General features: G+C 33.4%; 1 protein-coding gene across 5 annotated transcripts in view; it reads left to right on the forward strand.

The window, feature by feature from the left end:
- Positions 1 to 13,154, forward strand: part of Ehbp1 (EH domain binding protein 1) — a 270,123-nt gene that overhangs the window by 39,758 nt on the left and 217,211 nt on the right. For all 5 annotated transcript variants that reach the window (XM_048352600.1, XM_048352599.1, XM_048352602.1 and 2 more), the window contains exon 4: positions 9,061 to 9,156. In XM_048352600.1, the coding sequence (XP_048208557.1) occupies positions 9,061 to 9,156 (96 nt within the window). The remainder of the gene's footprint in view (positions 1 to 9,060; positions 9,157 to 13,154) is intronic.

The following is a 13,154-nucleotide window of genomic DNA, read 5'->3' on the forward strand; positions in this document are numbered from 1 at the left end:
CTTGGACTTAATAGTGAATCATGTGTACCAATTTTTAGTTGTTGCCAGTATGATAGTGTTAGGAGATGGGGCCTTTACTGGTGACAAATTCAAGAAGTGATTAGACCTTGAGGACTTCTTCCACATGAATGGGAACAGGTATCTTTAAAAAGGACTCCATGATGAGAGTTCATTCCATTTTGCTCTTCTGCTTTAAACACAGTGATCTTAGACTTTCCAGTTTCCAGAACTGTGAAAAAAATAAATTCCTGTTCTCTGTAAATTACCTGGTTTATGATATTTTTATTGTAGTGGCAAAATGGCCTGAAAATGAGCAATATAATTCTACATACTAGAATGCTATGAATTAATGATTAAGCAGATGCCACTTAGAAAATTGTACTTGGAACAAACTTACTGCAATTCCAAGAAGATGCAGTTAAGACATTCTTAAGGAATGATGAGTTATCTGAGTTCATTGCTGGGTTGCAAAAAGTTTTTAATTTATTTGTATGTGGAAAATAAAACAGAATTTTAACATGTTGAATAACAATCCTACAGTATATAATAATCATAAGTATATTTACTGGTCGTTGAGTTTTATACAATAAAGAAAGAGATGTGGCTTGGACTATGGCTTAAGAGGTAGAGTGTCTGCCTAGCAAGTACAAAGCCATGAGTTCAAACTGCCAAAAAAAGAGAGAGAGGGGCTGGGGATATAGCCTAGTGGCAAGAGTGCCTGCCTCGGTATACCCGAGGCCCTCGGATCGATTCCCCAGCACCACATATACAGAAAACGGCCAGAAGCGGCGCTGTGGCTCAAGTGGCAGAGTGCTAGCCTTGAGCAGGAAGAAGCCAGGGACAGTGCTTAGGCCCTGAGTCCAAGGCCCAGGACTGGCCAAAAAAAAAAAGAGAGAGAGAGAGAGAGAGAGAGAGAAAGAGAGAAAATTACATTAAGAAAAGGTTTTTGTTTTGAATGTTTTTCAAAATAAAGGAATTGTTTCAAGTCTGTTCTTTTGTTTTTGAGGCACAGTTGTGCTTTGCTGGCCTGAAAGTCACTATCCTTCCACTGCTTCCCAAGTGTTGGGTTATAAAGTATAGTTCACCATGTCTGGCATCAAGTTGTATTTTTATTGTGCTATTTTACTTTTACTGTGCTGTACAATGTGTAGTTTTAATTATATCATTGAATATACTTATAAGTATAATATACTTGTAAAGTACAATATTCAATATACTTGTAAGTGGTAAGTACCACTTCTACCAATATATGAACAATTTTTATCATCTTTTTCAATTTTTCATCAGTGAATTCCTATCCCTCAGAGATAAGCATTGTTTTGTTTTCTGATAGAGTAGTTTTGCCTGTTTTTCCATTTTATATAAATAATGCAACGATATTGTACCTATTGTATAGTACTACTACTTGAAGTCTGATCTCTTTTGTTCAACATAATCTTTTGTAGTGTGTGTGTGTGTGTGTGTGTGTGTGTGTGTGTGTGTGTGTGTGTGTCCAGTTTTAGGCTTGAAATTTAGGGCCTGAGCACTATCCCTGGTCTTTTTGGTTTAAGACTATCACTGTACCTCTTACACCAGAGCTCCACTTTTGTCTTTTTGATCCTGGCTTTGAACTGTGGTCCTCAGATCTTAGCCACCTGAATAGTAAGAATTACAGATGTGAATCAGTGGGTCCCCTTAAAAAAAAGTTAGTTATAAAAAGGGGTTTCAATTTCAAAAATCAATTATAAATACAATTCATAAGTACAATGTATCTTGATCAATCAAATACTTTTTTTGAGATTTCTTCATGCCTCGTGTTTTGGGGTAGATTTTACTTTATTGATGAGTAATATTTTATTATATGAATGTACAGCAACTTGATTATATATTTCCTGATTGTTGAACACTTGTTTTGTTTCTTTTTTAACTTTTGTGAATATTCACTGTTGTGAACAAAGCTGGTAAAAATATTATTGTTCACTTTTGATGGAAAATTATTTTTTATTTCTCTTGGACATATATCTAGGAAGGGCATGGTGGGAATAGAGTAGGTATATTTTTAAGTTTTAAGAAATTTCAAGCACCTCTTCCAGGAAAGTAAGGTGTTTCTATCATGAACACATTTTCTCTGAATGATACATTTATAGTTTGGGGAATTATTATTTGAATACTTACCCATTTACACACAAGAAAGGATATTTGAAATAGTCTTAGAATCTAATCAGTTGGTGTTGCTGATTTATAGCCTTAAGCTTTTGTGGAAAATGAACAGGATAGGGTTATTGACTGTATAGTAGATAAATATATGACATAATTGTAGACTTTAGAATGGACCCTGAATGTTTTTATTTACCAATAGAAAGCATTTTCTCCCTTTTGATTAGATAATGATTAATAAGAAAATGAGGAACTGGACTAGTATAATCCTAGCTGCTCAGGAGACAGAGGTCTGAGGACTGTGGTTCAGGCCAGCCTGGGCTGGAAACTTCCCGAGACTGTTTTTTTTTGGCCAGTCCTGGGGCTTGGACTCAGAGCAAGAGCACTGTCTCTGGGTTCTTTTTGCTCAAGGCTAGCACTCTACCTCTTGAGCCACAGCAACACTTCCAGCTTTTTCTGTGTACATGGTGAGGAGGAATTGAACTCAGGGCTTTGCGCATGCAAGGCAAGCACTCTACTGCTAAGCCATATTCCCAGCCCTCCTGAGATTCTTATCTTCGATAAAAAGCTGAAAATGGCACTCTAGCTCAAGTAATAGAGCACTTGCCTTGAGCAAAAGAAACTTGGACAGCACCCAGGCCCATAGTTCAAGCCCCAGGACTTGGAAAAGCAACAACAAAGATAATAAGAAAATTAGGAAATATAATGAAATATTTCAAATAGTATGTCAACTTATAATACCTCTTTTTAATGTCAAATGTAACTTGTTATTTAATTGCAGTTTTAGAAGCCATTCAGATAACTTTTCTGATTGGTCTGGATTCCTTCTCATATAGTATTCATTTTTGTTTGAATCCAAATGATGAAATACAAATTATATGAGGCTACAGATGGGTTATTCTAAGAACTTTCCTAGGAGAAATTTAGCTTTCTCATCTTCTAATTATCATATATTAATTACGCAAAGGAGTGTTGTTGTGGCATTTTTCCACAATGTATATAATTACTTTGATCAAATTCACCCCTTCTATTACTTGAAAAAACTTCCTTTATTTTACTTGTTTAGTGGATCTTATTAATGGTACTTTCATACATACACACATATATATATAGTCATTTTAATTCCTATCACTCTCTTGCTGCTCATTGTTTTCCTCTTTCCATCAGTCTTCCTTTTAAAGTTGTTGTTGTTATTTCTGGGTTCCACAAGGAAATTACTTCTCGTTAAATTCATTTTTCAGTTGTAATTCTCTTTATATTTCAAGATCTTTCTGCATACAGTTTTCCCTATGTATCCATATCTGTGGATTCAACAAATTATTGGTTGAAAATATTTGAGAAAAAAATTTTGACTATACTGACATATATATGTACATATATATATATTTCCCTTTTCATTTCCTAAGTATACAATTAACACCTGTTCCATAGTATTTAGGTTATATGCAAAGGTTATATGCAAAAACTAGACTATTTTTGCATAAAGAATTTGAACATGTGCTGGTTTGGGCACTGGTATCCAAGAAGCGTCCTAGAATCAAATTCCTCACATATACTAAGCTTTAGAATTATTGTGCTTATTCTAGAAACATAGGTGTGCTTTACTTAAAAAGCTTAGGAAAACTGACAATATGTGATACTTATTACAACTTGTACATAGTGTGTTTATCTATAAAAAATAATTACTATAGGTAAACAATAATACATATGTAGCTTTCCCTCCTCCGTAAGTCATGTGACTTTACAAAGACTTTACAAAGGTGCAATTGATTTATATATACTTAAATTATTTTCAGTATAATAATGTGATAAAACATGGCAACTATAATTGAATTGAAAAATTATAGCAGCTTACTTTTTAAAATCATATTTTCTAAATTTAAATTTGTATGCAATTGGAAAATTCCAAATGCAAAAACAGTTTTCATTACAAAATTTTGTTTTGTTATGCTTAAAATGGTACTATTGAAAGTAAAAATTTAGTGCTTATTTTGTATTTTGTTTCATACTAGGAACCAGTCTTTTAAGTAAGTTATTACATGAAATAATTAGAAAACAAGGCATTTTATATAGTCAGTACTTCATATCAGGGCTTGTTGAATTTTTCCTAGGCCTGCCTCTGGAGTTGCCAGAAAGTCTGTATAAAAACTATATAAAGGGATGTGGATAACACATCCTAATTTCTAAGGATGCTGAACAAATTGTAAATACATTAAGTATAATAACCAGATTATTAAATAACCTCTTCAAGCTATGGTAAAATAGTAAATAACTGTAAATGTGGTTCTTTTTGTGGTTCTTTTCTAGGGAAGTCTTTTTGATTACTCTGAATGAAAATTGATCAGGTTTTGTATAGTGTTGATATTTACTAGTGGTTTGCATTTTTTTGTATCAATACATTAAGAACCTGATTTACTGTTTCCTTTGGTTAGAACAATTGGATGTTTATCAGAGCTATTTTTTAATCACCTGTATTAGGTTTTTCAATCTAGATTGAAAAAGCTAGGTTGTTCTAACTTAGGACTCTGTATTTCCTTGGTTTCTCCAGTAAAGTTTACTTGTCTTTCTATTTTCTCTTTAGTATATAATATTTAGATAATAACTATACTCATTTTCAGCTACTTTACTTTGACTAATTAGTACTGTTAGAGTATCTTAACTGAGCCAAGTTTTACAGGTCTGAAAGGATACCAGAAAACCAAAGCTCTAACTTAATTGAACTTTTCCAAGACTGAAATTTAAAGAAGTAATTTAGATTAGGCTTTAGAGTTCTTGAGGAAATTATCTTAAACTACTATCTCTTGGCTCTACCCACTTGTTAGATTTCCACCTTCACCCCTGCTGTCATACACAGAAATACTAACTTTTTAAGGTAACTTGACTGTATTGTGAATCAGGGAATCATGCCGTTGAATAAAGAACTCTGAATAATGAAATTGGAGGTACTCCTATTGATTACTACTATTACTTCAAATAAGCTCTTCAGATTTACTCTTGCTTCATTTTCCTTATTAGGAAAATTGATTAGATTTCCAAAGGATATTTTCACTTCTGAACTTCTTTGGTCATTTTTTTCCATTGAGACTTTTACATATACGTTATCTTTTCTGTTGTGACTAATGAAAGATTTCAGTCATATTCTTCTTAAGTTGCTACTATATGAAGAGGCTATGAAAACATAATTATGGGAGCTTTGAAGAGACCAGAGCAATAGCTTTACTTAACATCATTGTATGCGATGATTAATGTGGTCATAGTTTAAATAGATTGGAGGGATTTTTTAAATTTTAGTTTTTATCCTTAGTTGTACAAAGGGATTTCAACATCAGTTTAGATCAGTTTCATCCCTTTTATAGATTAGAGTTTTGCTTAAGGGTAGTTAAGGTGGGCAGAAATACATATTTTAGAAAATGAGATTATTTTGTATAATTTTTATCCTAGGGATAACAAATATGTAACGAAGGAAACAGAAATCTCAGAAGTTTTTAATTAACAAAATTTAGTTATTTACTTTTGGGTATAGTACACCAAGTCTTTTGTGGTGTCTGCTTCTCTTTCCTTCACCTGAAGTTTTGTAATTGAGGCAAATGGAAAGAGAATAGAGAATAAATCATTGATAATCTATAGGTTGGATATTTTGCCACTTGGTGGCATTTTAACTAATTTTCACAAGCCTAAATTTCTGTAATCTTGATTCCTTCTAATTTTTGTGTCCTATGTTCCACATTTTGTCTAGTTACTATATAATTGTCTTGGACAAGTCAGTTGTGCAGTTAACTCATTCATAAAATCTGCTTGCTGATATATAACTTGTAGTCTTTATTATTATTATTGAAAATGCTTTTGAGTTCTCATTGTGTACTATGCAGTACTATAATTATCCTTTTCTACATTATTGTTTTTCCCCTCTCAACTTGATATTTTCTTTTACCACAGGCTATTTTTTCTTCTTAAAAAAATTCTTTTTGGTTACTGTTTTGCACATTTAACAATAACTGTTTCTTTTTAGCAAAAACAACCCAGAGTGATTGAGTATATTTTATTATTTCTTCTTATCTTTTCATAAATCCATTCTAATCAAGCATGTGCTCTTACTACTCCATTGAAACTGTTGTGTAATTGATTATTAATGGCTGATGATTGTTCTCTTTCCTTTATTTGTTTTTTTTAAATTTTATTGTCAAACTGATGTACAGAGAGGTTACTGTTTCATACTTTAGGCATTGGATACATTTCTTGTACTATTTGTTACCTCTTCCCTCATTCCCTCCTCCCCCTGTCCCTTTTCCCCCATGAGTTGTTCAGTTGATTTACACTAAACAGTTTTGGAAGTATTGCTTTTGTAGTCGTTTGTCTTTTTACCTTGTTTCTCTCAATTTTGGTATTCCCTTTCAGTTTCCTAGTTCTAATACCAGTATACATGGTTTCCAATGTACTCAGATAAACTACAGAGATAGTGCAAGTACAACCACAGGAAGGGGATACAAGAGGACCATCAATAATAGAAGCCAAGGTTTCACATCGCATGTTGAAAGTAATTACAACAGTGATATAACAGTCGTTTCCATAACATGGAGTTCATTTCACTTAGCATCATCTTATGTGTTCATAAGGGTGTAGCTATTGGGCTCTTGTGATATTCTGCTGTTATTCCCTTTCCTTTAAAACATTTTTCTTACCACACTTCTAGAATGCCACATGCAGCTGGTATGTCTTCTGCATCGCTGACATACCTTTGCTGATTCTTCTTCACTTCTTCCACTATTTGATGTTGCACTCCAAGCCTCAGTCTTTGAACCTCTTTGTTCTCTATTTATTCTCACTGTCTTGGGATTACATCCATTCTTAAAGTTTAAGTATCATGTCTTTGCTGATAATCACTCAGATTTATAATTTCAGATATACATATCCACATACCTTTATCAATATCCGTACTTGTATATCTACATTGGCAACTTAAACTTAATGTGTACAAACTAAGCACCTGTACTAATTTTTAAACCTGTCACTCTTATAGCACATAACAGTTCATTTCTTATAGTTGCTAGGGCAAAAGCTTTAGAGTTAGCTTTGGCTACTTTCTCTCATTAAAAAAAATTTTGGTTGACTCCACCTACAAAATGTAAAATAACAGACAGAATTTTGCCACTCTGTACCACTTTTCTACCATACCAGGCCAAATCACCATCAACTGTACCCTGGATTGTAGCTCTTATAGTGGTAACACATTAACCTGTAGAAATATAGCTTAGATTATCATTCCTGTAAAACTTTTCAGTGAGTTCTTGTCTCATGCAAAGTTAAAATCAGTATCTCTGCAATGGCCTTACCAGGACCTTATATGATTGGGCACATCATTATTTTTCTTGGCCTCAGCTCATACTATTTTTCTCTTCATCTACTTCAACTATATTACTCTTGTTTGCTATCTAAATGTATCAGCAACAATTGCTGTTTCTTCTGTCTAGAAAATTCTAAAATAGCATCTCAGTGAAGCCTTCTCTGACTACCTTGTTGAAAAATAATATGTAGAACGTAACTATTCTATGTTTCTCCCATACTTTCTCTATTTTTCTATAACATTTTAATTTCTACCTAACATACTTAATTACATATTTTACTTATTTTGTTTGTCTCTTTCAACTTGTGCTGGGTACATCCTCCATTAAGGCAGAGTGCTTTCCACAATTATTTGTCTAGAACATTGCTTGGCAATGAGTGAATGGATGAATAGTAGCTCGTTGTACTATAGGATGAGTAAATTCCTAGAACTTGGACTGACTTACAGGAAATATTCTGTGTTAGCTTTTATTGTTATCATAGCATATCCATGGACAGTCTTACAGGACCTAAACATGAAGACTTAGTTGCGATGCCTGACATTCATCTTCTATCAGCTCAGTTTTGACTAAAAATGTTACAAGGGAATAACTATGGTAATAATTCTCAGTGTTTGGGTTGGTTGGAGGTTCCTTAGGAAATCATGATAATCAAGATTCTTTGTCAGGAGAAGAATATCCAAACTGAGAAATACCAGAAATATCACCAGGAAAAACAACAACAACTGCTATTCTTTATTTGCCCAATTAGTATACATAGGAGGAAGTTCATAAGGGGAAATTAATTTCAAAGTATACAATTAATCCCTCCCTCCTTTCTTTTCTTCTTCCTTCATCTCACTTCCCTGTCTTCCCTCTTTTTTTTCTCTCTCCCTCTTTATTTATTTTTGTTGTTGCTGTTGTTTGTTTGAGACAGAGTCTTATAACTAATCATCCTCCCTCAATCAAACTCCCGAATAGCTGGGGCTACAAGGACATCATGTGTTTTCTTTTAAAGAATGAATTTAACTGGGTGTGATGATGCATGCCTATAATTTCAGCACTTGTGAGGCAGAGCAGGAAGATCACAGTTTTGGGCCAGCCTGGGCTACATATTGAGTTTCCAGGTCAGTTCCATTGCAAGTTTCTGATATAGCGAGACTATCGCAAAAAAAGTCAAATGCAACAATAACAAAACCACAGCCTCTCTAAAAGCAAGTAAAAATGAACACTGAAATCCTTAGTCATAAAAATAGTTAAAATTTTATCATAATGGAGAAATAGTTTTCTAATCAGAAATAGTTGCTTTTAAAAATGTGATTGTCTCAGTTTTGCACATACTTTGTTGGTTGTGTTAGGTGGTGGGTTGGGGTAAAGGTTTGTATTAGCTTTAGTGATAATTATATAGCAATGTAAAGCTGTAGCCATCTATAGCTTTCATGTGTTAAAACTGTCATGGTGTGAGCTTAGAAAGTTTTATTGGGCTAATTTTTGTTTCAGGGAGACTATAGATTTAATGGATAGTTAAGGTCAGTATACTTTTGTAAATTATTAACATTGCATTTTTTGTACTTAATAATTTAAGTTATCATTTTTATTGTGGTAGGCTCATAGCTGGCAACCTGGAATAAAAAATCCATATCGTGGTGTTGTTGTTTGGCCTGTTCCTGAAAACATTGAAATCACTGTAACACTTTTTAAGGTCAGTACTATTTTTTTTCTTATAAATTGTGAATTTGCTGTATATTCGTGATTCTAAATGACATAAAATTTCAACACATTCATATTCAACATGATACCTAATGTGCATTATTTTTTAGGGATAAAGCAATTTATAAAATTGCAACGAATTACATTATGTTACGGTCTACAGTCTGAATCATCTGAGGATTATTTTAAATTGTTAACATTTAAGATCAACTGAGATATCTCTATCTGTAGTCTATGCACAGAAAATGTTAACCTATGTTTCTTGTGTAAAACTGAAGTTTGTAGAATTGTTATATCTGTCCCTCATTTTGCTAGTCTTGTTTAATAATTTGCTTAGTATCAGTAACTACTATGTTAAATGCAATTAAGATTTTAAAAATTGGTATTTGGTAAATATGTTCTTGATGTTCATGAATGTTATAACTTAAAAATAAAATACTGATTGTAAATTTAAAATGCAGCTGTTCCTGTGCCTTTCTGCTTGTTTTATATGTGATATTTTTCTTGGAAGTCTTACATATTCTTTGAAATATTATCCAATAGTCTTACCATATTTTATAATAAAGCACTAGAATATTTATTTTCCTAACAAACTCTTCTAGCTCCCAAAATAGGGATGGGAGAGAAATAACGTTTCAATTTTGGCATTTTAGGTAGAAGAATTAGAAAACAATGTTGTGTTTCTTTTTTTTAATGATTCAAAATATATTGAGGTTAGTTTTTATAGTAGAGAAGAGGAAGTAGAACATCACATTAAATACAACTTATTAAGATAAAGTTTGAAAGTCTACCAGTTATTTTAAGTAGAGCAATGTAAAATTAAAGTATAGCTTAGAGTGTGAAATTGCCATGTGGAAAGTGATTTTGATTTTGTAAGCCAGTGTGTTAAGTCATTTTGTGTTAGTTTTTGTGTGTGTGTGTGTGTTTTTTCCATCTCTGTGGAAAATACCAGGGAGAAACGGCTTAAAGATTTATTTTGGCTCACAGTTTCAGAAGTTTCAGTCCATGCTAGCTTGGTTCCATCATGGGCCTGGAGTGAGGTAGCCTATTGTGGTAGACAGGGAATGCTGGAGCACAGCTAAGAGCCAGACAAAGGGAGAACCCCTGGACAAGTTATGTCCTTCTGAGTCACACACCTAGTAACCTCCTTCCCCCAGATGGCTGAAACTTTAGGAGGCAGGGAATTCCTAAAATACCACCTCCCAAAATACCAACACCAGCTAGGGAACAAACCTTCAACACATCAGCCTGTGGGGGCATATTTTATATTCAAACCATAACACATACATTTATTCAGGAAGTATTGCAGAGAGCAAAAGAACAAAATAGTGTGATAAATGCTAATGTAGTAGCATGTAGATGGAATACTATTTTTAAATGTTCTATGTTTCATAGATACTCTTATCTAAGATTCTTAAAACAGTATGTATATTTGTTAGTTTTTTATTGTATAATTGTATATTGTATAATATATTGTATAATTGACATTGTAGGTTGGTTATGCTACCCCCCTCCCCTCATTCTCTCTTTTTTGCTTTGGGAGAAATAATGGAGGAGACAGTATATTCTTGTCTACCAGTTGTCCTACCCCTCTTTTCCATTCCTATTGGAATGATACAGAAGCTTCATAGTTAGAGCAGTAATTTCAGTCTCTACATTCAGTTCATTTAGTTCTCATAGAAGCCCTAAGGTTGTGTAGTTATTCCTATTTTATAGGTAAGAAAACCAAGACTAGAAAGGATGGTAACTCACTCAAATGCCCTGGATTTGCCATGTTCTTTCCTCTGCATTGTCTACTTCATAACAACAACTTAGAAATGTCAACTACAATCGCAAGATCTCTGAGATGCTCGAAGGAAGACTTTTAAGTATAATCTCTTGAGTATTTTGACTTAGTGTTTTGTTGATACTGGTAGAACAAATGAATGGTTATAGTTACATCACTTTCAAAGGAAAAGATGAAAAGAGAACAAAGGATTCCAATGGAGCTGAAACACAGCTGATAGCCATGTGTTTGGGGAAAGGCTATGCATGGCCTCAGTCATTCAGATTGGAAATGACTGTTGAAGTGTGCTACTTGCGGGATTAAAAGTGTAGAGTTTCTGAGTACAGATGAGAATGTTCAAGATACCTTTATCATTGAACATTTATATCTTTGAGTGTTAGAATGTAGGAAAACAACAAACACTTTCTAGTTTGTGATAATAAACATTTTACTCTATTATACTTTTGGGGAAACATTGAGATTATTTTCAGTATTTACATGAGAATTTTCTACTGATGCTTTTTATCTCGATTCCCTCATTGCCCCAGGATTTTACTAGAAAAGTAACACAGGACAAAATGAAACAACTTCGTTATTTCATCCTTATTTCTTGGATCCCAAATTTTTAGCAGTTTTTCAACTGAGATCATTCTTTATATTTCCTTCTTCCCTTCACTAACTCTCAAAGTTTGCTTAATCTTGAAGTTTGCAAAGGGCTGCTTGGGTTCTTTTGTCTTCATTGGAGCATTCATAGAGGTAAACTCAGAGCAGTGCTTTTGAAGAAAGCTGTCACTGTGTTTAATTTTTCTATGACCTAACTAGAACTTAATTTCTTACATGTTTCTATTGGAAGGCTGAATTTAATTGAAAATAATTGTTTCTAGTATAACTTTTTAAATGCTTTTGGATTTTGAGAAGGAAAAAAAGCTTCTTAAGCCATTTTGATTTGTTCTTTTAGTACAGTAGTAAGAAAGCAGACAATAGAGGGCCTGTAGTAAATTATGAACATTTAATTGATTCAAGCAAAAAGCCATTCTCATTAAAAGTGTTTTTGTATGGTCAATAGTATAAATATTTAATTATGTAGAGATGCAATTTTTAAGTACCTTGAGAATGAACATTATTACTGCTTCTTTCACATCTTCTTCTTGACTTTGCCCTATCAGATGTTTCTTAGATCCATTGGAATTCTCCCTTAGTGAAAATTCTCTTAGGGGTAATTTTTTAGGGTATATTTTTTAATATTTCATTGGCTTTAAGAATTAAATGTATGTTACTGTTAAATATTTGCCGATTAAGCCATTTGTAAATATTCTTAGAATCCTGCTATGTTGTCAGGTACTTTTCTTGATCCTGATGACACAAAGATTAAACTGAGTGAGCAAACTAGTCAGACAGACCTAAAAGTGCAACACAGCCCCCCCCCCCACCTTTTTGGCATTCTTGAGATTGGACCCAGGGTCTTGCACTTGATCTCTTAATTAATCTATGCCCTCCCTTGCTCTCATTTTGTTTTTTGAGATAAGGTCTTTCTAGCTTTCTCTGGGCTATCCTTCAAATTGAAATCCTGCCCCTGCCCACTGAATAACCAGCTATAAGTGTATACCACAACATACCTTTTAACATTTAGTTGTGTACTGTGAGAAGTTACATCTTTTAGTTTCTGTTTTCTGTGCCACATTGAGAATAAATCATTTAGCAGAATAACTGGGACATAGTGACTGCTCAGTAAATATTTTTGCCTTACTCTTATTTTAATACTAGGTGTGCTAGAGCTATGCTTTATTGTCCTCAAAACAAAAGGATGCTAGTAGAGCATGGTAGGATGTCTCTCTTCAGCATAGTATCACACTTTGTTACTTAGTCTCTGTAGTACAACTGTTTATGTTCTGAAATGCTCATGGAAAGGCCAAACAAAGCCAGCTAGAGAAACAGTTTTCTATTCTACCCTGTGCTATCATCCCCTGCTCACCATCACCAAAGCAATTCTTTTGGTAGAGTTTTATCTCGTCTGAGTGAATTTACTCATGAAAATATAGCCCAAAACTTTTGTTAGCAATTAAATATGCAAAACACAATTTGTAAAAAAAAAAAGAAAGAAAATATAGCCCAGACTATATGAGCTAGATACCACATTACTATAGTATAAAATCAACAGATAAAGAACTAAGGAGTTTAGGATTTATCACATCATTTGTATGATGCATTAAGGAAATCTAAGTTGT

Source organism: Perognathus longimembris, chromosome 8 (genome assembly GCF_023159225.1).
Source record: "Perognathus longimembris pacificus isolate PPM17 chromosome 8, ASM2315922v1, whole genome shotgun sequence".
Taxonomy (NCBI): domain Eukaryota; kingdom Metazoa; phylum Chordata; class Mammalia; order Rodentia; family Heteromyidae; genus Perognathus; species Perognathus longimembris.